This window comes from Aaosphaeria arxii (assembly GCF_010015735.1).
Source record: "Aaosphaeria arxii CBS 175.79 unplaced genomic scaffold BU24scaffold_16, whole genome shotgun sequence".
Classification (NCBI taxonomy): Eukaryota; Fungi; Ascomycota; class Dothideomycetes; order Pleosporales; genus Aaosphaeria; species Aaosphaeria arxii.
In genome coordinates this window covers 201,139-226,003 of record NW_022983489.1, presented here as the reverse complement: position 1 = coordinate 226,003, position 24,865 = coordinate 201,139, and the positions used below count along the sequence as shown (strand labels likewise).

Genomic DNA, 24,865 nt, shown 5'->3' with positions numbered 1-24,865 from the left:
TTTGCTTGTTTTTCGACACATCTTTGCGTGAAACAAGTTTCGAGTAGCTGTGAGCCACGGTGAGGGTGGCAGCGTTCTAGTCAGACATGCCAGGTCCGCTGGTAGGGGTACGCCACAAAGGCAACGGACAGTTGAAATCGCTGTGAATACAAGAGGATAGCGCGTAAGAGGCTCGCATTAGGCGAGCGGAGCGGGGAGAGGGTACTTTGCGATCCCCTGGTCTGTAAGGTACAGACACTACGTGAGGCAGTCTGGGTGCTTAGACGAGCACGTGCTGTCTGTACGTTCGGTCGAATCTTGAGCCAGTCCGGATGAGACGCCCAGGTTCCACCATTCCCACCCAACCCTCCCACCTACCCGGACGCTGAAGATTTGTTTCGAATCTCACTCAGCGAAACTCGAAATAGACGAAAGAGGAAAAGAACGAAGTCTAAGCGCAAGCTTGGTATCGACATGCGGGATCGTCAGCGGCCAGCGGACAACTGGGGCGGAGTGTGAAAGGTCCCAACCAGGTTAGCGCTTGGCTTGATGTGGTCTCTGTGCCTGAACAATGAACAGGCTCGGGATACTACACAGATAGATATCTGCCCCAGATATGCCACTCTTTCGGAAGAACAAGAACATGCAAATACCTGCAATCAGCTGTTAATCGTTCGAGCATCCCTCGACTTCTTCTATAGCATCTCGTCTTTCGTTCTGTACATACTTACACCTTGCCGACCTTGTATACACCTTAGCTTCTCGGCTACCACTGTATTTTTCCTACCTTTTCAGCATCCCTTACACTTCCATCGCTTGAGCCTCCAGGAGAGAAACAACCCCAAAGATATCATTAAGCCATGGCGACTTTCGAAAGCATCACACGACAACAGGAGTTGTGCCATACTTTGCTCATTGAACTTCTTGCGTGAGTCCATTTCTACCGGCTGTTGCGAGTAACAATTGCTCCAATGCTCGCCCCGATACTTCTCCACAAGTATGACCCTATGCTAACTCATTTCGGGGTAGACATCAATTTTGCTCGCCGGTAAGATGGACCGAGACACAGGATCTCTTACTCTCCGAGTTCAAAACCCGAAAGACGGTTGAGATTGGTCCGGCAGAAACGTTGACCAATATGATGAAACGAACGCGTGATCTGGTTTACAAGCCATACGATACGGCTAACAATATCTCTCGTGACTTTTATTCGGTGAAGAAGAATAAAGATGAGGTGTACTTCATCGGACAAGAGAGGGAGGTGAAGACGAAGAAGTCGGAACCCAAGGAAGACGCGCCAAGCCCGACTAAGCCGGAATCAGCCCCCACCACGACTACAACCACCGCACCAGCATCAGCACCAACCGCAGCCATCGTAGCAGGACCTGTCGATGATGCTCCGGTTGCTGCATCGGAGATTGTTAGGACTATCGTATCCATCGCTCTTAAGAAGCCCGCCAAGGATGTCGCCTTTGACCAATCGGTTAAGGCTTTGTCAGGAGGTGAGCTCTAGCATCGTGTACCTAATCCGAGAATTGGAATTAACGAGTTTTCAGGACGCTCTACGCTTCAGAATGAGATCACGGGAGACATTGATGCTGAGTTCGGTTCAGCACCAGATGGTGCTGAGGAGTTGCCGCTCAATGACTTGAGCTCGCTACTTCAGAAATCCTTCTCTGGGTCACTAGGAAAGCGAACAAAATCTCTCGCCGACAAGTTCTTTACGGCGAAGATGCCTGGCGGCTTCAACCAATCCAAGGCACGCGAAATTTTGCAAGCTGAGTATGGATTTTCTTCCGGGCGACAGGACTCCATCATCCTCATGGCGCTTCAGACTCCCCCAGCTGCCCGCCTGGGCTCTGAGGCAGAAGCGAAGGAATTCTGGTCAAACACTGTCCACGCTTATATCACCGCAACCGGCGTTCAGATTAACAAGGCACGAGCAGCTGGAGGTTCGTCTTCATCCGCAGCGGTTGCTATTGACCCCAAGGCGCTTGAAGTGCTCAACAAGCGATCAAATGACTTCCATCGCGAGGTCTACGAGGCTTACGCACGCCACCTGGGCGAGAACACCAACGCCGCAGCGGAAGAGGTTGCGCAGCTCAAGAGTGATATGCAAAATCTCCAGAACGAGCTTGATCTATGGAATCTTGAACACGGAAACGAGTATGCGAATGGCATCAAGCCGTACTTCGACAAGCGCAAAGCGCGCGTGTACGATTCCTTCTGGAACTGGGCTCTACAGGATCTCTTCAAGATCTACCATGGTGTTCGACAGGGCTATCTCCAATTGCAATCAGACGAGGTTGCTAGAAGACGCCACCTTCTTCTTAACCGCTGCAGCAAGCGACTCATCAATGTGCTTCGCCACATGATTGCTGATATGAAGAAGTCTCATGCTCGCGCTATTGCCGTTGAGATGTGGTTCGAAGAGCTTTTGGAAGACTGCACCCTGGCCATGCAAGAGGCTCCCACCTATGTTGCCTCAAGCAAAGTCATGGCTCCCCACACCACAATTGACGCTAACGGGTCCATCAACTTCATTGAAACCCCTTGTGCTCGCCGCGGATCGGCAGCTCGCGTTGGTGGACAAAGTGCCGAGGCCCTGGCTTTCGAAGCTGCCATTGCATCTAAGAACAGCAAAGGCAATGCACCACAAGCGTTCGGACTGGGTCTTCTGCCCCCCACCCCTGCGATGACACCAGAGATGACCGCTAGCAACTCCTCAGACTCGGACGAGGATTCAGCTTCACTACCGGACAAGCATGACGTCCGTGACAACCACTATCCACAAATTCAGACCAAGTGCGATGGTGTTTGGAAGAACACCGAGGATCTCAGCAACAACTACGCTGAAATCTTGAATCGGGCGATGACTACCGGAATTGGATTCCAGGGCAAGAACGTGCTCATCACAGGTGCTGGCCGCGGATCCATTGGCGCAAAGATCGTTCAAGGTCTGCTGTCTGGAGGCGCTCGGGTGGTTGTTACCACCAGCTCCTACGCCAAAGCAACTAAGTTCTTCCAAAAGATGTTTTCCAAATTTGGATCAAAGGGCTCTAGTCTCATGGTTCTTCCTTACAATGCTGGTAGCAACCAGGATACTGAAGGCCTCGTTGAGTACATCTATAGTCTGAACGATTCCGAGTGGGATCTCGACCACGTCATTCCTTTCGCGGCCATTGCGGAGACCGCCAATGGTATCGAACTCGGACCCAAGTCTGAATTGGCTCACCGAATGATGCTTACCAATACTCTTCGCCTCCTCGGAGCTATCAAGAAGGCCAAGGAAGCTCGTCACATTACCACTCGCCCGGCTCAGGTCATTTTGCCATTGTCGCCCAACCATGGCGTCTTCGGTGGCGACGGCCTGTACTCTGAATCCAAGCTTGGTCTCGAGGGTCTTTTGAATAAGTGGCACACTGAGGATTGGTCCGAGTATCTTTCCGTCTGTGGTGCCGTCATTGGCTGGACACGTGGTACAGGTTTGATGAACGACAACGACATGGTTGCCGAAGGCGTCGAAGCCCTTGGAGTCAAGACCTTCTCGCAAGATGAGATGGCTGTCAACATCATGGGCTTGATGGCTTCTCCACTCCTTGAGATGATGCATGAAGAGCCTCTCATGGCCGATCTTAGTGGAGGCATGAGCTCTATCGCCAATCTGAAAGAAGAGGTAGCTGCTATCCGCAAGGAGATCTCCGACATCAGCTCCAGCCGCCGCGCCCTCGTCAGGGAAGAGAAGGCTGAGTTCGATGGACCTAGCATCAAGGCCGCCGCCAACAATCTAGCGCCTTTCAAGAAGCGTGCTAATATCCGATTTGACTTCCCTAAGCCTCTTGATTACGCCACAGACATTGAGCCTCTTTCCAACCTCGAAGGTATGATTGACCTCGAGAAGGTTGTTGTCGTTGTCGGATTCGGTGAGGTTGGTCCTCATGGAAGCTCTCGAACCCGCTGGCAGATGGAATCTATGGGACAGTTCAGTCTGGAAGGTTTCATTGAAATGGCCTGGATCATGGGCTTGATCGAATACCAGAGCGCTGAAGGTGTTCCTTACAGCGGCTGGATCGAGAAGGAGACCAAGAAGCCTCTCACCGATGCCGAGATCAAGCAGAAGTACGAGGACCATATTCTGAAGCACAGCGGTATCCGCATGCTAGACGCTCGCGGCATCGAAGGCCCTGATCCTGCTGCCCGACAGGTCCTACATGAGATTGACCTGCAGCATGATTTTGCTCCCTTCGAGGCGTCCAAGGAAACTGCAGCTGACCTTTTGCGCGAGAATGGCAACAAGGTCACTGTTAAGCCAGTTGAAGGAAGCGATAACTGTATCATCACCTTGCACAAGGGTGCTCGTTTGATGGTGCCCAAAGCACTTGCTTTTGATCGCACAGTAGGCGCACAGGTGCCAAAGGGTTGGTGTGCAAAGACATATGGTATTCACGAGGATATCGTCAATCAAGTCGACCCCGCTGTTCTCTTCGCATTGGTGTGCACGGCTGAAGCTCTTCTCTCTGCCGGTATTACTGACCCCTACGAGTTCTACAAGTACATCCATGTTTCGCAACTGGGTGTCGCAGTCGGCTCCGGTTTTGGTGGTGCTACTTCGTACTTAGAGATGTACAGGGAGCGTTTCTTGGACAAGCCAGTCCAGAACGACATTCTCGCCGAGTCATTCTTGAACACTGGTAGCGCGTGGATCAACATGTTGCTGTTGTCCTCCTGCGGGCCAAATCTTACCCCTGTAGGTGCGTGCGCCACCGCGCTGGAGTCGCTAGACATTGGGTATGAATCCATCGCGAGCGGAAAGGCAAAGGCCATCATTGTAGGTGGCTACGACTACCTTGCCAAAGATGTTGCCGTCGAATTTGCCAATATGAAGGCTACCAACAACTGTGAAGAAGACTTCGCTAAGGGCCGTACTGCCGCTGAGATGTCTCGTCCTGCGACCACTACCCGCAGTGGCTTTGTCGAAGCCGAGGGTGGTGGCATCCAGGTGCTCACTAACGCCAAGCTTGCTCTCGAGATGGGTCTCCCCATCTATGGTGTCATCGCCATGACGCGAACTGCCAGTGACAAGGCTGGTAGGTCCCTTCCTGCACCAGGCCGCGGTGTTATCAACTTCAGCGGTGCGTCCAAGAGTAACTTCGACTCGCCACTCCTTAGTATGAGCTTCCGTAAGCGTCAAATCGAACTTCGTATGAGCCAGATCAAGGAGACCGAGCAATCTGAAGTCGACTACCTCGAGCACGAAATCAAATCATACAAGAGCGGTCACGTCGACTTCGACATTGAGGATTACCGCCAACATCGCATGTCTTCCATCAAGGCCGATAGCAATAAGCAGCGATCCGAGGTCCTCAACAGCTATGGAAACGAATTCTGGAAGCGTGATTCCAAGATCTCTCCGATGCGCGGTGCTCTCGCCACATGGGGTCTCACCGTCGACGACATCCAAGTTGCCTCCTTCCACGGTACCTCCACTGTCAAGAACGAGCTCAACGAATGCGGCGTCATCCAGGAGCAGATGACACAGCTCGGTCGTGCAAAGGGTAACCCTGTCCTCGCCGTCTTCCAAAAGCATCTCACTGGTCACCCCAAGGGCCCCGCTGCGGCCTGGATGCTTAACGGTGCACTTCAAATCATGGAGACCGGTCTTATTCCGGGCAACAGGAACGCCGACAACATCGACAATGCGCTCGAAAAGTTCGACCACATCGCCTTCCCAAGCGAGACCATCCACACGAGTGAAGACGTCAAAGCCTTCATCGTCAGCTCCTTTGGCTTTGGACAGAAGGGTGCCCAAGCCATCGGCATCCACCCCAAGTACCTCTTTGCCGCTGCAGGCGAGGATGCGTACACTGCCTACCGTGAGAAGGTACAGCAGCGACAGGACAAAGCGTACCACCACTTCCACAAGTCCATGATGACGAACGCTATGTTTCAAGCCAAGGACGAACCCCCTTACTCCAAGGAAATGGAGACAGAGTTCCTCACGAACCCTGACGCCCGATTGCCTATGGACATGGAGCTCTAATTGCCTCCACCATGCAACTGGAAGTTTCTTTCCTTTGTTTCTTTCAGTGTCATTAATGTTGTTTTATTTTTCTAAGCATAAAAAGATCGGATAGACAGAAAACTCCAGTATATAGATGTAGTTATAGTTGCGGGAGTATTATCTGGTTAGGTTGTTCACTTCGGTGCATTTGTTCTGGATTTAACCCTTTTTTATTCTTTCTGATACAACCTATTTTGAGTTCAATCTGTAGATATCAAATATTCTTCAATACAAATGATATACCTCATAAAACAGAACTATTCCCCCTGTTGTGTTCATTGCTCTGACTTATTCAAATTCTTAGCTACATCTTTCATTCGAGATCGTAAGGCATATCTCCCCAGGGCTGTTCTCTAGTTGAATTCTATATTTAGGCCTTGTGTCTGGGTCATTTCATCATGCATTCCTTGGACACATCAAAGGATAAGTTGGACATGTTCAGCGAGATAGAAGATTTAATAACAGCAATCATTTATATGTTGCGCATTGAGCTGTCAGGAATGGAACCTTTCGTCTGCTTCACCTCGTCCGACACCCTTGATCTGTATGAACGCAAGAGTTTGTTCTATTCAAATTTTCACATCGATTGGGAAAGACACTTGATTGCAATCTACTTGACCATCTTGGACTGGATGGATTACTTGATTTTTTGTAAAGTGGAAGATCTCTTCTACGATACGAGTTGATACTTCTCTATCCAACGAAAACGTTCCCTCTGGTCTCCGGATGGGCGAGACTGGTTCATTCTAAAATGGTAGCAAGATCCCTAGCCAATTTCCGCTCAATGATGTGCATGCCTAGACTGACCCCGAGTGGAACTTGACTCTTCTGTACAAGGCCGAAGTATTGCTAGATGTGTGGCGTTCTACAGCGGAGCGGAATGACGTCGCCGATCATGTAGGTGACAGGAACCGCCCGCAAAGTCCCAGAGTACAGACAGGGCTAGGGGCTTATCTGGTTCTAATCCTAGGCCTTTGACGTGGAAGCAATCCGATCTTACTTGCACTGTGTGTCAGATACGTAGATTGGCCCTAGTGGCCTTGTTTCATCTCTGTGATCGTCAGTTGGAGGTGTTACAGCTGTAACACAGCGAGAGAGAAAGAGGTAAATGCAAATAAGCTTTGGCAAGGGAGCGAATTGCTGTACACGGTTCTCCAGTACTGGTTGAAGGATTGGCTGGAGGACTGGGGAAACCTAGGAGAGATCATCGCTGTATTGAACTGTCTCAGCATTTCCGAACAGGGATGTGCGAGGGACACTAGCCCCAGATGAGAAGGAGAAGCACGTGAAGCTTACGGTAATGTGAAAAGTTACAATACGCAAGTAATCTTTCGGGCCAAGCGGCAGCCGCCACATAGTGTCCGTGCTCCCGGGATTGGAAGAGCAATGGTCGTCCTTCGGCTTTCGCAAAGGGAACTACCAGATTCAGTCGTCCACACACAGCTTTTTATACATTCACCATGGGAAAGCACAAGAGTTACTACCATGGCAACACTTTCAGCCACTCATAGCCTTTCTGGTACAAACGGGGATCAAGCCTAAGCCCCCCCAGGTGCCTTCACCAACCCGTTTCCACTCCGATCTAGTCAGAAGATGTCAGAGAATAAGCCCCTAAGCATTCGGTCACAATGCAGTTACTGAGAGGGGAAAACCTTTAGCCCGAGAGAAGTCTCGGGTGTGTCTCGATCGTACAGCTGATCTAGTCGATAATATGGCAATTACACCCTCTGTTTCTTGTTCTACCTTCTCTACACACGCATCGAATCTTCGTCTTGCAGGCTGCGACCTCTTCTTTGTACATACTCTATTTTCATTCGTTTTCGATACCCTTATAGAACTATTATCCCCTCGAGCAGTTGTTACTATCTGATCTTCGATCGTCACGACCTATCGATCTTCTCCATATTCAACACACTCATTCACGTGTACCATAATCATATCCAACTACCATGGAGAGGTACGGATTCGCACCACGCTTTGCCGGCATCGACAAAGAACCGGAGTACATTGTCGAATGTGCACACCATGGCGCCTCGTTCCAGTTGCCTGTGCCGGAGCATCTCCGACTATTCTCTTGCAGGATCCGCAACGACTTTCTTGCTTGCTTTCAAGAAAATAAATTGCCAGAGCCTTGTTCAGATCTGCACTTTCTCACACAATTCTTACGGTACATATCTGGTCGCGACGACAAGGCGACCAGCATGTCATCAGAGCTTTTCTCGAAAGTGGTGGACAAGCTGAGCGCAGATCACCTCCAGGGAAAGGACATCCATACTTGCGCGGCCGAACAGCCAGACTGCGAGCTGGCTAGCAAGCAGGACATCATCAGATCATACTTCGAAGCCATGCAACTGATGCAAAGGCGCGCAAACAGCAGAATACCTCACTTTTTTGCCGCATCACACCCTTCCGAGCGTACACCCACATACACTGTTTTCGGCGGCCAAGGGAACACTGATCGTTACTTTTCGGAACTCGTAGATCTATATGCTACGTACGGATGCTTACTAGAAGATATTCTTGACTTCGCATCTATGATTTTCGACCAACTCCTCACTGACGAGACAGTTGTTGACCAGTACCCTCTCGGATTGGACTTCTTCTCGTGGCTGAAGAAACCCGAGTCCACCCCGAATTCGGATTATCTGCTTTCAGCACCTGTTTCTTTCCCTCTGATTGCCCTCGTCCAGCTTTGTAACTTTTACATTGCTTGCAAGATCTGGCAATTGACCCCAGGGGAAGTTGTCGAAAACTTGACTGGATCGACCGGTCACAGCCAAGGTATCATCGTCGCCGCTGGTATCGCAGCATGCCGCACCTGGGACGATTTCGAAGGTGCCTTCCGATCCTGCTTGATTGCGCTCTTCTACACTGGATGTCGAAGCCAGCAGCAATTCCCCAAGAAGACTGCCTGGCAGAAGATGGTTCAGGACGAGGCCGATGCAAGTGAGGAACCTACACCCATGATGAACGTCATGCACCTCCCACGCGCCGACCTGGAGAAACAGGCCAAAGCTTTCAACCAGCACCTCCCCGACAACAAGCGCGTTGCTATTGCACTTGTGAACGGTCCTTCCAACATTGTTCTCGGTGGTCCTCCAGAGTCACTGAAGAGCTTCCGTCAGTGGCTTGAGGATCTTAAGAAAGCACAGCTCAAGGCCAAACCTAGCGCGAAACCCCTCACAACCCGATTCCTTCCCATCACCGCACCGTTCCACACCTTTTACCTTGCGGAGACCAAGCAAATCATCGTAGATGACTTGGTTCGACACAATGTCATCATCAAGCCCAGCGATCTATTGATTTCTGTATACGACAGTAAGACTGGCCGTGATCTCCGAGAGGTTGGAGAGGAAGCTCTTTTCCCCATCCTCACAGACGCCATCACTACGCAAATGGTTGATTGGCCATGCGCTACCACCTTTCCCACTCGCAGCTGCATCATCGACTTTGGACCTGGCGAGACTTCTGGAGTCGGCACATTGTTGCACCGCACCAAGGAGGGAACTGGTACTCGTGTCATTTTAGCAGGACCTCTCCAAGGAAACCTTCCTCATGTTGGATACAAGCCTGATATGTTCGATGCGCCATCGAATGCTTCCTCACAGCGATCAGCAGACTGGCTGAAGGACTTTGAGCCAACCTTGCTCTCTGACGCATCAGGGAGGACCATTGTCAGTACCAAGATGAGCCAGCTTCTGGGAACGCCACCGCTCATGGTTGCGGGTATGACACCGACTACTGTCCACCCTGACTTTGTTGCAGCGGTCATCAACGCTGGTTATCACGTCGAACTTGCGGCTGGTGGTTACCACAAGGAAGAGGCACTTCTCAAAGCCATTCGCACCATTGAGCAACTTATCCCTGCTGGAAAGGGGATCACTCTTAACATGATCTATTCCGCCCCAAGGCAAATTGGGTGGCAGGTTCCGTTCTTGAAGAACTTGATCGCTCAAGGAACTCTCATCGATGGTATTACGCTTGGTGCTGGTGTTCCATCTCTCGAGGTGGCGACTGGCTACATCGAGGACCTCGGCCTGAAACACATTTCATTTAAGCCAGGAAACATGGATGCCATCCAGCAGGTCATCTCAATTGCCAAGGCTCATCCTACGTTCCCGATCATGATGCAGTGGACTGGTGGACGCGGTGGTGGTCACCATTCGTCCGAAGACTTTCATGCTCCCATAATCCAGGCTTATGCATCAATTAGGCGCTGCTCTAATATTATCTTGGTTGCGGGTAGTGGGTTTGGCGGTGCCGACGACACTTACCCATATCTTACCGGTGCATGGGCTTCCAAATACAATCAACCTCCCATGCCTTTCGATGGTATCCTTTTCGGTAGCCGCATGATGGCAGCCAAGGAGGCTCATACCTCGCTTGCTGCCAAGCAGGCTATTGCTGCCTGCCAAGGTGTAGAGGACTCCATGTGGCAACAATGCAAAGGCATCATCACTGTCAAGTCCGAGATGGGTCAGCCTATACATAAGATTGCTACTCGTGGTGTGCAATTGTGGGCGGAGATGGACAAGAAGATATTCTCCCTCCCCAAGAACAAGCAACTCCCTGAAATCCTGAAACAAAAGGACTACATCATTGAGCGCCTCAACAAGGATTTCCAGAAGGTCTGGTTCGGCCACGACTTCCGCACTGGAAAGGCCGTTGATCTCAAGAACATGACATATCAGGATGTTGCTAGGCGCATGGTAGACTTGTTCTATCTCAGCAAGCGCTCACAGTGGATCGACCCATCCTATGTGCGCATCTTTGGCGACTTCATTCGTCGTATCGAGGAGCGTATCGAACTGTCGAACTACGAGCTCACTCAGCCAATCTTCACCAGCTACGCTGACTTCGACGAGCCATTCGAAGCCCTGCGCAACCTCGCACACGCCTATGCGGACTGCAAGACCCAGCTTATCAACCAAGAAGATCAAGACTACTTCCTAAGCATCTGCCGTCGCTCTGGCCAGAAGCCGGTACCTTTCATTGCTGTGCTTGATGGCGGCTTCGAGACTTGGTTCAAGAAGGATTCCCTCTGGCAATCTGAGTTCGTCGAAGCAGTTGTGGATGAAGACGTTCAGCGAACTTGCATTCTCCAGGGGCCTGTTGCTGTTGCCCACTCCACTCCAGACAACATCAACGAGCCTGTCAAGGTTATTCTCGACAAGATCAACGACGGCCACTTAGACTCCATACTTGAGCAAACCTACGGTGGCGTGAAGAAATCTATTCCTACTGTTGAATTCTTTGGTCATGTCGCTTCGCGCAAGTCTGCTAGACAGCACGGTCTTTCGATCGTCGTTGAGCCCAACGCGACAACGTTCAAGATCCCCGCTGAGCTCAAGGATCTGCCTTCTCCCGATGCCTGGTTCGACCTCCTCGCGGGTAAGAAGCTCTCGTGGCGTTATGCAGTTTTCAAGAGCAAGACTGTCATGAGTGGGAATGTGATGATCCCCAACCCAATCAGACAGGCTTTCACTCCTGCACACAACCTCTCTGTAATGATCACTGACAAGCTCCGTCACAACTTCGTCTCGGTCACCATGAGCAGCAATGGAACTAGTCAAACAGATCTTTCCATCGCGACGGAGCCCGGGAACAAGATCATCCTACGAATGTACTGCTATGAGAATGCGACCAGTGACCCTATTCCTCTCGAGTTCCGCTTCTCGTACCATCCAGAGACCCCGCATTCTCTGCTTCACGAGGACACGGCTGGCCGCACAAGTCGTATCTGCGACTTCTACAAGACACTCTGGGTTGGCGATGCGTACAAGGATCCAATCCTTCTTAATGGAAAGCAGGGCTACAAAGCTGATGGTGGAGAACTTGTCATTACTCAAGATCTGATCAACAAGTTTATCCAAACTATTGGTGGCGGCATGAGGCGCCCCGACGTCCAAGGCTATGCCCCCATGGATTTTGCAATCGTTGTCGGCTGGAAATCCATCATGAAGGCTTTGCTTCTCGTACATGGCGACCTCCTCAAGCTTGTTCACCTCTCCAACAAGTTCCGAATGCACCCTGAGCAGACCCCACTCAAAGCTGGTGACAAGACGGAGAGCTTTGCTCGCACTACATCTATCAGCATCGGCGACAATGGCAAGACTGTCGAGGTTTGTGCGACCATCACCCGTGACGATGTTCCCGTGATGGATGTCATCTCCGAGTTCTTCTACCGCGGTAACTACACCGACTTCTCTGAGTGCTTCACGACTCGCACAGAAGATCTCCGCGAAGTCACATTCAGCTCTGCCAGTTTGGCCAATCTGCTCTTGTCCAAGGAGTGGATTAGCTTCCACGACCCGATTGAAGTAGAGGAACTTGCTGAGAAGACTCTGACTTTTGAGCTCGAGACCTTCTCTGCGCTCAAGGCCAAGGGCGTCTTCAGCCGCATCCGAACTGTTGGAAAGGTATTCTCAACGTCGAAGTCTGCTCGCGGCTCGACCGAGATCGCCACCATCCACTTCGATTCCAACAACAGCTCTTCCGCCGCGGTTTCGATCAACCCGGTCATGGGCTACCTCGAGCGACACGGCAAGGTCGTCAGCGATCGCATCCCCCTCGAGCGCCCTGTCTCATTGGACACCTGCGAGGAAGGCTTCCTGTTCGCTGCACCCGCCAGCAACTCCGCGTACTCCAAGGTGTCTGCGGACTTCAACCCCATCCACGTATCCGCTGCCTTCGCCCGTTACGCCGGTCTTCCTGGGCCTATCACCCACGGTATGCACACCAGCGCCATTGTCCGCAGCATCGTCGAGATGAGATGCGCTGAGAACAATCTATCCTCGATGCGCAACTTCAGTGCGTCTTTTGCTGGGATGATCAAAGCTGGAGACAACATCGAGGTTCACCTCGACCACGTTGCCATGGCTGAGGGTAACAGGATCATCAAGATTGAGGCCCGTAACTCAGCCAGCCAGGAGAAGGTCTTCGTCGGCGAGTGTGAAGTCGAGCCCCAGGAGACTGCTTATATCTTTACCGGTCAGGGTAGCCAAGAGCTTAACATGGGAATGGACTTGTATGAGACGAGCAAAGCTGCTCGCGAGGTCTGGGATCGTGCTGATAAGCACTTCGATGAGACATACGGTACGTTACATCAGGGATCTAATCCTAACTCCATGCTAATATCTATCTAGGTTTCCGCATCTCGGACATTGTCAAGCGCAATCCCAAGACACTCACCGTCCACTTTGGTGGTCGTCGAGGTGCCGCCATCCGCCGCAACTATCTCGCCCTGACCTACGAGTCCATTGCTGCCGATGGCACGCGCAGGACAAAGAAGTTCTTCAATATGTCGGACCACTCCCCCTCATACACCTACAAGCACCCCAAGGGCCTCCTCTTCAGCACTGAGTTCGCCCAACCGGCCCTCACCGTCATGGAGAAGGCAGCATTCGAGGACATGAGCGAGAGGGGACTCGTCAGCGAGAAGAGCAAGTACGCCGGCCACAGTCTAGGCGAGTACTCCGCTCTGTCCGCCATTGCCAACATCATGCCCCTTGAGCAAATGATGTCCATCGTCTTCTACCGCGGCCTGTCCATGCAAGTCGCCGTTGAACGCGACTCAGAAGGCCGCAGTGAATTCGCCATGATGGCCGTCGACCCGTCTCGCGTCGCGCCCGGCTTCGACGTCGTCCAGCTCGAACAGGCCGTCAAGGCAATCAGCGTCGGCAACTCCGACTCTCTGATCGAGATCGTCAACTACAACGTCGCCAACCGCCAGTACGTCTGCGCAGGAACCTTGACCAACCTGCAAACCCTCACCGACGTCTGCAACGCCCTATCCACCACCCCCTCCCCCACACCCGAGACCGTCTCCTCCCTCATAACCACCCACATCGCGGCCAACACCTCCAAGTCAATCACATCCCTCACCCGAGGCAAGGCCACGATCCCGCTCCCAGGCATCGACGTCCCCTTCCACTCCTCCTTCCTGCGCCCCAATCTCGCCGCCTTCCGTGAGGTGCTCGAGCGAAACATCTCAAAGGACGGTGTGCAGCCTGAGAAGCTGATCGGCAGATACATCCCCAACGTCACCGCACGACCTTTTGAGATCACCAAGGAGGCCTTCGAGTACGCGTACGAGGTGACAGGCAGCGAGAGGCTGAAGAACGTGCTTGACAACTGGGTTGAGACTTAAGTTCATCCACACATCTCGTGTTCCTCCCTACCTCCCTACCTCCACACCCACTCATCACAATCACCCAAAAAAAACTCCAAAAGATAAAACCACCCCCCACAAGCCAGGGAGGCAAAAATACAATCGCGGGCTGAACCGGGGATTGAACCCGGGGCCTCTCGCATCTGTGGTTTTAATGTACCCAAAGCGAGAATCATACCGCTAGACCATTCAGCCGAAGTGCACGATATCTTCCTTTTACCATTAACGTCGACCATATTCCTGTACATACTCCTTTCTCATGTTTCCAGATTGTTTGCTTTAGAGGGGTGGAGAAAGGGATGAGGAGTGTATTGCCCCTTGCATTTTCGGGGCTCCAGTTTTTATTATCGTGGGTCTATGTTGTGTGACTTTAGCGGCGCAGAAGCTCAGGGGTATTAGCATGTATATCTTTTGTTTCTCGTCTGGCATTGCATTTATAAAGATATATAGAAAGAGCTACTAGCTAGCCTAACAAGTTACGATATTGAACAAACCAATATACACAAGTTTCAAAAATCAATGATACTGTGTTGGCTGTGTTGAACTGAGTTTGTGTGGGGCGGTACGTTGGAGTATGAGATGTACATCTAGGCACGAAACCAACGCTAAGGGAATCGAATTCGTACTCGATCCCACGATGATGTAGCTAGCCACACATCCACCAATACACGCACGTCCAATCCAGCATAACCACTATCGCGAATCTCTTCCAATATACACGTGAAAACATCATCCATTCCACCCATAAGGACCAAACCCCCCTATAGCGAGCTGAAGCTCCGCATAAGAGAAGGAAAGGATGACGCCCCCACCACCGACATCAATACACCTCTCCCTGGCTTCTTCTCCCTCGTCAGAACCGAAAATAACATATATCCTCTACTTCGTCCCTGGAAACCCAGGACTGGTTGGGTACTACACGCTCTTTCTCACTCACCTGTTCTCTCTTCTCACATCTGCATCCCCCGCCAATGTCGCGTTCGAAGTGCACGGCAGGTCCCTCGCGGGCTTTGAATGCACTTCCAACGAGGATGAGGGAAAGGCGAAAGGAAAAGGGCCGTTCACGGTGAAAGAGCAGGTTGCGTTCGCGGCTGGGGATGTGCGGAGGGTTGTGCGGGATGTTAAAGCGAGGAGGAAGGGGGATGTGAAGGTCGTGTTGATGGGTCATAGTCTCGGCACGTACATGTGTCTTGAACTTATCCGTCATTTTTCTGTTTCACACTCGACGAAGTGTGGGAGGGAACAAGGGGGAGTAGACGGGGAGGTGGATGTGGCAGGCGGAGTTCTCCTCTTCGCGACGATACAACATCTCGCGCTATCGCCCCGAGGCATCAAAGCGTCGCCGTTGCTGCTCACGCCGCCGCTCGGGGTCGATTTGGCGGTCGTGCTGGGCTGGGTTGCGAGGGTTCTGTTTGGCCTTGTGCCGGTTGGGATGGTAGCAGCGCTGGTGGGGTGGGTTATGGGGTTTCCTGCTGATGCGGCGAGGACGACGGCGGGGTTCTTGAAGTCGAAGGGGGGTGTCAGGCAGGCGTTGTTCATGGCGAGGGACGAGATGGTGGAGATTGGGGAGGATAAATGGGGGGAGGAGGTTTGGGGTGCGGTGAGCGCGACGGCGGGGAAGAGGAAAGGAGGCCCGGTATTGAAGTTTCTGTTCGCGAGGGAGGATCATTGGATTGCGGATGAGGTCAGGGATGGGATTATCAAGGCTAGGGGGAGGAAGATGGTGAGGAGGCGGGAGGTCGTGGATGATGGGGTGGAGGTGGTCGTGGACGAGTGGAAGCCGGAGATGGAGGTTGATGAGGTGGAGGGCTGGACGCATGATTTTTGCATCAGAGATAGCGTGAGTGTTGCGCGGAGGGCGATGGAGTATATCGAGGATATCGTCGAGCGGGATATGAGTCGGTAGAAGATGTTTCTATGACGGAAGCCTGCTCATGTGTACATATAGAATAGATAAAACATAGAGGCGTATATATGTAGACGAGCAATCGTACCAAGATCATGAATTGAATTGAATTGAACTAATAAGGGTATCAATATTCACTCCCAACTCGTCCTTTACAATCGCAGGTTGGGGCACACATGGGGATATCATTCAGATCCTCGCCCCATCATCCTAGCTCTTACCCTCAACGTCATAACATCATACGCTCGTCTTCATAGAATACTTTCGCCGCGGCTGTGTGCATACGGTCAATGATGAATTTCTTCGGGCATCTGATGTGACTCAATATGGTGGCCTCGCGTAGAGTAAATCCGATCTTTTGATCCGAAAACAAGACATCGATGCCGATCAGCCGACACCGTTATAATTCTGCCTTGCTTTCATGAAGAGTTGTCCGAGGTGATCCCCTGACCCATCCATAAGACCACCTCCAGCATTCATTGAAGGCATGAATCCAGAATTGGACATCGGTTGCGGAGCAGGAGCCTGGCTGTGGTGATTGTGAACACTCCATGCCGCATCGCTTTCCCTCTGCTGTCCAAATAGCTCCCTAAGCGAAAGTTGGCGGCCCATTGGTATGCTTTCCTCTGCCGACTCTGAGGCCGCAAACCCTTCCGTCGCGGAAACGTCTTCTGGCTCTTTATTTGCTGCAGCCTGCTGCGCAAGTGCGAGTATCTTGTTGGCGGTTTCTACCCTCGCATTCGCTGTCGAGGACGGTGGGGGCTCCGAGAATATCCATAGTCCGTAGATCTGGTCGCCTTGTAGGATGAGATATTCATCTGTTATTTCCACCTCTTCGTCGCTAACGATGTCCATGCTGAAATTGTCCAAGCCGCGGCGGTTCAAGATGACAACGGAAAAGCGGTCTGGGTAGACCGCGGTAGGAGTTAGTTGACACACGAAGAGAGTACCCTCGATGCCACTCTTCTCCCATGTCTGCGACGTAAGTGAGAAAATGTATAGAACGGTATATGGTGCGACGTGTAAAAGGGATGCAACGTCCGGGTAGTGCCTTTTGAGCACTGAAAGATTGATCTGTTCGTTGGACCGTGGTGGCGGTGGTGGGACATCGATCTGTGGTGCGTCCGTCTCATAGTCGGACGGTTGTGGTTGGGGTTGGGAGGGGCCCTGCTGAGAGCGCGACCTGCCTTTGTGAGGCTGGGGAGGCATGCTGTTGGTATATACCTATGTAGCGATAGTGTGGAGAAGATAGTAATGCTGTATCGTGGTTGAATGAGTCGCGCCCATGAGTTGAAGAAGAGGAGGACGACAATGACGAGGTTCCCAAGGTACTTTAGATAGTTACTAAGTCTGAGTTAAGTTGATTATTGACGAAATGAAGCTCCAGCTCCAGCACAGGCCAGGTCACGTGCATGCACTGCCCCCCCATCGTCATTGTTCAGACGAGTAATTTTATGTATCCCATCTCCTCGATTTCTAGTATTCTCTGTGTCGTCATCGCCTACAGCTTTCTTGCTCAGCTCAGCTCGAGATATTTGTACATCAATAACACCTAATGGCGATGGGCTGAAGGACATCCAGTACTCCGCACCTCGAACATCCTCCCCACTTGCGATCGTGTGCCCCTCACCCGGCCCCGCGTGTTCGCTATGCCTTCTTCCAATTCCGATCGATCCTTTACCGATCGGCTAGATGCGACCATCCCCGGCGCGTTCCCAAGCAGCGATGGCAATCAATCATCGACCCACCAGACCCTCTCTCAAGCTTTGTATGCTCGGCGCAATGAGTACACCCGATCTCGGAACGTTAGGATCAAGATTGGAAGCTGGAACGTAGCAGCGGAGAAGGGCACAGAGAAGGATATCGGGGCCTGGTTCGTAGAAGGAAAAGGGATTGAGAAAGCAATTGCTGGACTAGGCGTCGACGAATCGCAGGATGACGACAATCTGGAGAGTGTGCCCGCACAAGAAGCTCGGAGGTCTCGGAAGGCATCTACTGTTCCCCGGAGAGACGATGGAACACTGCCGGGCGGCGAAGAGGTGGGCATATATGTTCTAGGTCTCCAGGAAGTAGTTGATGTTTCCTCTCCCAGCGAAGCGTTACGTCCGTATACCGACCCCAGCGTTGCGAATCGGTGGAAGAGCGAGGTTCAGAATGCTTTGCCGGAAGGATATAAACTCGTTGCGGAACAACAGCTGATCGGGCTCTTGCTTCTTGTGTATGCATCGCCGGATGTCTTTCCCCATGTCAGTGGGGTCAGCACGACGAGTGTCGGAACAGGACTCATGGGGTATATGGGCAATAAGGGCGCTGTGACAGCAAGGATTGTGCTGGGCGAAACCACTCGCCTTGTGTTTATCAATTCGCACCTTGCAGCTGGATCCGACAAGGCTGCGCTGGACCGTCGCAACTGGGACGCAGGCCAGGTCATCAGCCGGACGCGCTTCGATCCCATCACAGACGCGCTGGGAGTGACTCAAGGTCACGGCGAGGGGTTGGGAGAGGAAGACTTCGCCTTCTGGTTTGGTGACCTAAACTACCGTCTTGAGGGCATACCTGGAGACGATGTACGACGACTACTTACCATCCACACTAAAACCCTAGACCCCGAGCCTACTGAAGACTCGAAGGAGCCTAGATTATCCTCCTCTGACTCCAGCGTGACGTCCAAATCCCCTAGCTCAACCTCTTCCATAAAAGAAGACGCAGTGCCATTACCTCCGGAGCTTGATCCTGCCTCGTTACATACTACAATATCATGTCTGATGCCCCATGACGAGCTGCGCCAACAACAAAAGCTTGGAAAAGCATTTCAAGATGGTTGGAACGAAGGCCCGATCCAGTTCTTACCCACTTACAAGTACGATGTCGGAAAGGTCGGAGTATTCGATTCGAGTGAGAAACGACGCGTGCCTAGTTGGTGCGATCGCATTCTCTACCGTACTAGGGCAGCCAAAGAACGCCATGACGCTCACGTGAAAGAGCAAGAGGAAGCTCGGAAACGGGATGAAGAGATGAAGAAGAAAGGACTCGATGCGCCAGGGGACGAAGAGGTCCTGTATGACTATGATCCCGAAACAGACGGAGACAAAACCACGGGATACGACGATTACGATGAGTACGATGAAGATGCTGAGCCTGAACCGGAAGAGGTCATTACCAAGGAGGGATTCAAAGATGAGATCCTATTGGAATATTATGCCGCCCACCTGCGGGTCATCTCGTCTGATCATAAGCCATTAGATGCGATCTTTTCCCTCAAGTACGACGCCGTGATACCAGAACTCAAGGCATCAATCCACCAGGAAGTAGCCAGAGAACTCGATCGACAGGAAAACGAAGGCAGACCATCCATTACCTTGGTCGTGGATCGTTCAACTGGAGCCACTACCTCCGAGGCTGCACCCACCACAGACAACGACTTCGATGGCGTTGACTTTAACGACGTGCAATTCGCGAAATCCAAGCGCCGCAACATCACAATTGCCAACACTGGAAGAGTACCGGCCACATTTGGCTTTACAGATCGCCCCGTGTCCAAAGATCAGGCCCCTGGACCTTTTCCTTCCTGGCTGACTGTGACCTTTGACAGAGAACCTGACAAGACCGACAAATCCTCCGATGACAATCTCCATCAACAGTTTACCTTGGAACCCGCTGATGTCTGCAGCGCCGAACTCAAGTTGAAGGTCGAGGCCATCCATGACGTACGAAATCTCAATGAGGGCTCAGAGCAACTCGATGAGATTCTTGTTCTGCGAGTCCAAAACGGTCGTGACCATTTCCTACCCATCCGCGCAGACTGGCAGCAGTCGGCGTTAGCTCGTTCCATTGACAAGCTAATCAAAATTCCCGAGGGCGGCATCCGGAAGCTCCAAGGCCAGAAACCGGACAGTGAAACCAATAAAGTGAGATGGTCGATTCCTCGAGAGATATTTCGGCTGACGGAGGCCATAGAAGATCTGACGGAACGAACGATCGCCGAATGGGATATGACCAAGCATGAAGGTGACAGAGCCCCTTGGCAGCATAACGCAGGCTGGCCGTTCGTCAAGGACTCGAGGTATTTTGAGGATGATGTACACGAGGACACACTTGCCGCCCTCTATGAAGCGCTTGACTGTGATACATCGTTTGACGCAGCGTTTCCCGGAGAGGTTGCCGCCATGCAGAGACTTGAGATCATCTCCGAAGTACTACTGCAATTCCTGCGCAGTCTCGAAGATGGCGTTGTCACGGAGTCGTTGTGGAAGGACCTTGAGGGCGGCATTGTTGCTCGAGAACGCTCAAGGCAACATCTTCCGCTTGACGATGCGAAAATATGGGCTTTAGAAACTTTATCGGTCTCACCAAGCCACAACGCCACATTCCTCCTCCTTATATCCATGCTGCAACGCCTCACCAATGAGATTGTCACTGCCTCAAGGCCCGACACGTCCTCGTCTCGCGCCAGCATGGACTCTCTTCCGTCCTCGCCACGAGTCGCAGTTCGCAGACGAACGTTGAGCAAAGTGCCGGAGGTGGCTACGAGACAATTAATTAGTAGAAATTATGCTACGGTATTCTCAGAGGCCATGTTTCGATCAGGAGGCATGGATCAATTGAAAGAGAAGGAGAGAAACCTAAGAAAGGACAGGATGGTTGGAGTGATCGAGACATTCCTCAGCGAGGACGACGCTCTACGATGAACGAAGAATTGGGCTCTGTGTCTTTGAATACATGCCAGGATTACAGCCATATCGAAGGTAGTCCCTATATATCAGGAACGAACGACGTCACCCTCTTTTTAGGGCCTGGCTATCCTTTCGATCCAGAGCTATCAAATTCCATTTAACTTCACATCTGGTCAGATGATCTTTCACGTGACTTGGCGAAGTGAACGCGACTACGTGGACGTGCATTCCGGTCCGCCTGGCAACTAGCGGTACGTGCCCCGCTATGTTGCTTGTTCTCATGGCCAAATCGGGAAATCTGGACTTAATCATTTGCTATAAAAGAACTCCGAAATCAATTCAATCACTGTCCCCCCCATCGTCCTCAATCAATCAAGCAAGCAAGCAAGCAAGCATCTTTCTCTCCCCAATCTCAGATTCACCATGGAGCACTCCTACACTGCAGCAATGGCAGCAGCGACTGCTCCCACTACAATGACCCAGTGGAAGGACGAGCAACCCAACGTCCCCTCTGTTGCTGAGCATCACCGTGATGTCCTTAGACAGTGGCTCGACTCCCTTCCAGACGCCCCCGTCGCGAAGGACCGCCGCACTTATCTCCAGGTAGTATCCAACTGGACCGCATTTCTCTCTGCTACAAGCCTTATCCCAAGCCCCGCCCTAGCCCCCAACAACAAGAAAGTCATCATCTTTAGCGGAGATGAGGAAGATGACCACGGAGAGTCTCCCTCGGATATGAAGAAACGCTTCCTAGTCGACCGACGAGAGCGCTTCTGCATTCAAGGGACCATCTGGCGGCTCTTCGACGGCAATGAAGCGCTTCTTGAACGCTGGCCGGTCCCCGCCCGCCGGCTCATGAACCGCGCCGTCTACGGCCCCTCTGCCCCTCCGCTTTCCTCCATGATGTCCGACATCTTTCTCCAGCGCCGCTGGAACTCAGTATGGACATCACTCATCTGCTTCCTCATCTACTGTGAGGAAAACGATGGGTCACCAGAGGACATGGGTCTCACGCTCAGCGAAGAATTGACCGACGATCTCCTCGACATCTCCCAGGCCCTCATGTTCGACGGCTACCCCAAACCGGGCGCCGAGGACGGAGACAGCGTGACAGGAGAAGCCCTCCGGGTCTTCATCACCAACGTCATCACCGCCCTCGACTCCCACTCCGTCTCCCCCAGAACGAACCCGCTGCTGTGGTGGATGACCGTCCTCGTGCACTCCTCCCTCTCCACCCACACCGACTTCATCAGCCGCGGCCACTTCACGTGGAACATCCTCCCCATGGACCTCGACATCGCAGGCCGCATCGACGCCGTCGTCCACTACACGCAAGTCATGCTCCTCGACCTCTCCTTCCGCACGTGGAAGCCCACAAACAAACAGCACCAACTCGACGTCGTACAGCAGCTGGACAAGGTGGACAACTCATGGATCGTCAAGATGAGCAGCACGAAGCCTGCGGTCGAGGCATCCGCCGCCGAAGAGCAGGAAAAGGCGTGTGAGACGCCGGCTTTCAAGGATATGTTGGCGCATGTCGAGAAGACGTTTGACGAGATCCTGGGAAAGGAATCCAAGGGCGTCGTTGCGGGTATGGTGAGGCTTAAGGCTCAGTTGGCTGCCGCTGGCGCCGCGGGCAATAGCAACGCCTAAGGAAAGGAATCACAGGTCATGGGCAATCACAAGATGTAAGACGTAGTTAGGAAATCAATAATGCCAATCCCGAACTTTTGAATTTCAGATCAGTTATCCTACTACTTTCCTAAACCCCATGTCCACACCATCCTCATCACTTTTGAACCTCTCCATTCCGTCCCCCAAATTCCCCACCCATGTGAAGAAGTCGTCGGTCCGAAGCACCATCTCCTTCACACCTCTACATTGGCGTCGAAAGTGGCCCCCAGTCCAGTCTCAACAGCAGCAGCGACGGCGCCGGACCTAGTAGGTCTTCCCGACGGAGCCATGCACACGGGCGGCCAGGCGTTAACGATGAGGTTCTGGCCCGGGGGGCAGGCGCCGACGGTTGGCCAGCCGCGGGGGTGGTTGTCGTTGGCGAGGGTGGCGGTGGGAGCTGGGAGGGCGAGGGTGAAGGTTGGGAGGACGAGGAGAGAGAGGAGGACGGTGATGAGTGTGGTGATCATTTTGTCGAGGTTGTTGGGTTGAGAGTGGTGGTTAAGGTGGTAGAGCTTGTGTGTGGATTGCTGGTATAGCGATTGTTGGAGAGAGAGATTGATGGTGAGAGGCTTTTGGCACCAGATCTTCGATCCGAGAACGTGGTTGATATATCCTCCGAAAGATCAAGTTTGAGGTAAAGAAAGAAATGAGGAAAGAAGAGAGAAGTTCAAAGCTTTATACCCCAATTCAACTCTGATCTGATCTATAGTTCCCATTAAGCGGTGAGCTATATCCGCGCGCGTTAGGGAAAGTTGAACGAATGAGGAGTGAGATCAATTGTAACAGACTAGTTGCGACTTTGTAATTTAACTGGATTGTTTGTCTGTTTTGTTGGGAATTTGACCACCCCGTTTGAAGCTATGACAACGAAGCGGACAGTTTCGATGTCAGATTCCGTTCGGTTCTCCTCGGAGTGTAACTTCGGGTATGCCAATTCTCCTACGAAGGTGATGATTATGGTAAACAACGGGTGATAACAGAGCCTTCTATATTACTACACAGTAAAGGAAAACTATGTATCGTTCGCCTACAGCGGTCCGGTTGCCGTACCCTCGTCCAACGAGGAGTAACGTAGATGTTTCAGGGCGTGAGAGCACGGTTGTCTGTATGAAATCACAGACAAAACTGTTTGCTTCTCAACAGTTATTGCATATTGATTCCATTGTGGCGATTCCCCAAATCACTGACATAGTAACAAATTCGTCTTCAGACTACACTTAAGAACTACTAGAACTAGCAATTGACCGTTCACAAATGGGAGATTCATTCACCAGACCTGAGAAGACATTATTATATTCTGAACATATGATCTCACACTGCATCATTGAGGTGCAATATTCATTGTCTTCTATCTCATTCCTGCGGAACATCCAATTCTATCTATGGGACCAACCTGAGCTAGAATTTACATAACATTCAGCGAACGAAGTGCTGCTTCTACCACCTCATCTACCGTCTTTTTCGGAAGACCTAATTGACTGTTGAACAGCTCGCCTTCCTTCTCCAAATGGCCTCCAAACCTTCCCGTCACAAACCCAGTCTCAATGAGGTCAAACGTTGCCAGATTATCTCCATTGCGAACAGCCTCTTGCTTCTCCTTGATCAAGTCGTAACTTGACAGATACTCAGTCTCATACTTGGCCCCTTGGATCCGTTCAATCGCTTCCAACAACTGCCTCTGCGAAATCGCAAAGTCGCTCAAATACACGTTTGTATTCTTCGTGCTTTCCCTCATCTCCAGCGCCCGTACTAGTCCCACCGCGGTATTCTCCTCCGTCGTGCAGGAAAACAAACCCTCCCCATCATCCCAAAACACAAATCTCTTCTCCCGCACGTGCATCCCAAGAAACTCGTGCTCCATGCTCCACTTAACCCACATGCCACATGACACGCTCATCCACTCAATCGCGCCGTCTGCCGCCTTTGCGCGAAGGTACTCCTGGACCTTCCCCTTGTCATGAAACACTCTGTTCAATGCTTGCGCATCCGGTCGCATGTTGTTGAGGCCGTACTCGCTAGGCACATAGCGTTTGACGCCCGCAGCGATGGCCGCATCGATCATGCGGAATTGATCGGAGACTGAGAGGGAGGTCATGCAGTTTACAATGACATCTTGTCCTTTGAAAGCTTGTGTGAGTTCGTCTGTTGGGTACGAGTCCGCGATTGTGATAACTCGAAGATGGGAAGGGAGGGTTGCTTTGGAGGATGCTCGTTGGAGGAGTGTGACGGTGAAATGGGGAGAGTCAGATAGTGCTTTGAAGACGTGGCTACCGATAGAGCCTGTGGCTCCGATGAGGAGGATGTTTTTGAAGGGGGATGCCATTTCTAAATTTGAATTGAGGAATGTGTTGGGTGAGTGATCTTTCCAGAGGGCAACGTACACTTTATGTACTACAGTGGCT

At 51.9% G+C, this 24,865-nt stretch overlaps 7 protein-coding genes and 1 non-coding gene across 8 annotated transcripts; 5 read left to right on the top strand and 3 right to left on the bottom strand.

Annotated features, from left to right (window-relative positions):
- Positions 1–1,120: 1,120 nt before the first annotated feature.
- BU24DRAFT_381289 (uncharacterized protein) lies at positions 1,121–6,279 on the top strand (the record flags this gene model as incomplete). The annotated part of the gene is made up of 2 exons (XM_033524738.1): positions 1,121–1,481; positions 1,536–6,279. The coding sequence occupies 2 exons, from the start codon at positions 1,121–1,123 to the stop codon at positions 6,017–6,019; spliced, it is 4,845 nt and encodes a 1,614-aa protein (XP_033377150.1). The 3' UTR covers positions 6,020–6,279.
- Positions 6,280–8,241: 1,962 nt separating this feature from the next.
- On the top strand, positions 8,242–14,189 carry BU24DRAFT_468598 (beta subunit of fatty acid synthase; the record flags this gene model as incomplete). The annotated part of the gene is made up of 2 exons (XM_033532537.1): positions 8,242–13,135; positions 13,186–14,189. 2 exons carry the CDS (start codon positions 8,242–8,244, stop codon positions 14,187–14,189), a joined length of 5,898 nt encoding a protein of 1,965 aa, XP_033377149.1.
- A 127-nt stretch (positions 14,190–14,316) lies between these two features.
- Positions 14,317–14,405, bottom strand: BU24DRAFT_t91. The gene has a single exon. It is a non-coding gene; the product is annotated as a tRNA-Pro (tRNA).
- Positions 14,406–15,009: 604 nt separating this feature from the next.
- Positions 15,010–16,116, top strand: BU24DRAFT_402604 (uncharacterized protein; the record flags this gene model as incomplete). The annotated part of the gene is made up of 1 exon (XM_033525533.1): positions 15,010–16,116. The coding sequence occupies one exon, from the start codon at positions 15,010–15,012 to the stop codon at positions 16,114–16,116; it is 1,107 nt and encodes a 368-aa protein (XP_033377148.1).
- An 87-nt stretch (positions 16,117–16,203) lies between these two features.
- Positions 16,204–17,455, bottom strand: BU24DRAFT_429097 (PH domain-like protein). The gene has a single exon (XM_033529653.1). It carries the CDS (start codon positions 17,323–17,325, stop codon positions 16,504–16,506), a length of 822 nt encoding a protein of 273 aa, XP_033377147.1. The 5' UTR covers positions 17,326–17,455; the 3' UTR covers positions 16,204–16,503.
- Positions 17,456–17,586: 131 nt separating this feature from the next.
- On the top strand, positions 17,587–20,938 carry BU24DRAFT_429096 (DNase I-like protein). The gene has a single exon (XM_033529652.1). It carries the CDS (start codon positions 17,766–17,768, stop codon positions 20,802–20,804), a length of 3,039 nt encoding a protein of 1,012 aa, XP_033377146.1. The 5' UTR covers positions 17,587–17,765; the 3' UTR covers positions 20,805–20,938.
- A 76-nt stretch (positions 20,939–21,014) lies between these two features.
- BU24DRAFT_91784 (uncharacterized protein) lies at positions 21,015–22,550 on the top strand. Its single transcript, XM_033534803.1, has one exon. The coding sequence runs from the start codon at positions 21,213–21,215 to the stop codon at positions 22,440–22,442; it is 1,230 nt and encodes a 409-aa protein (XP_033377145.1). The 5' UTR covers positions 21,015–21,212; the 3' UTR covers positions 22,443–22,550.
- Positions 22,513–24,786, bottom strand: BU24DRAFT_497705 (NAD(P)-binding protein; the record flags this gene model as incomplete). The annotated part of the gene is made up of 2 exons (XM_033534297.1): positions 22,513–23,076; positions 23,889–24,786. The coding sequence occupies 2 exons, from the start codon at positions 24,784–24,786 to the stop codon at positions 22,658–22,660; spliced, it is 1,317 nt and encodes a 438-aa protein (XP_033377144.1). The 3' UTR covers positions 22,513–22,657.
- Positions 24,787–24,865: the final 79 nt, after the last annotated feature.

What these genes read in the sequence shown, in the direction of transcription:
- BU24DRAFT_429097 (XM_033529653.1), bottom strand. Translation starts at nt 17,325, where the DNA reads ATGCCTCCCCAGCCTCACAAAGGCAGGTCGCGCTCTCAGCAGGGCCCC.
- BU24DRAFT_91784 (XM_033534803.1), top strand. Translation starts at nt 21,213, where the DNA reads ATGGAGCACTCCTACACTGCAGCAATGGCAGCAGCGACTGCTCCCACT.
- BU24DRAFT_429096 (XM_033529652.1), top strand. Translation starts at nt 17,766, where the DNA reads ATGCCTTCTTCCAATTCCGATCGATCCTTTACCGATCGGCTAGATGCG.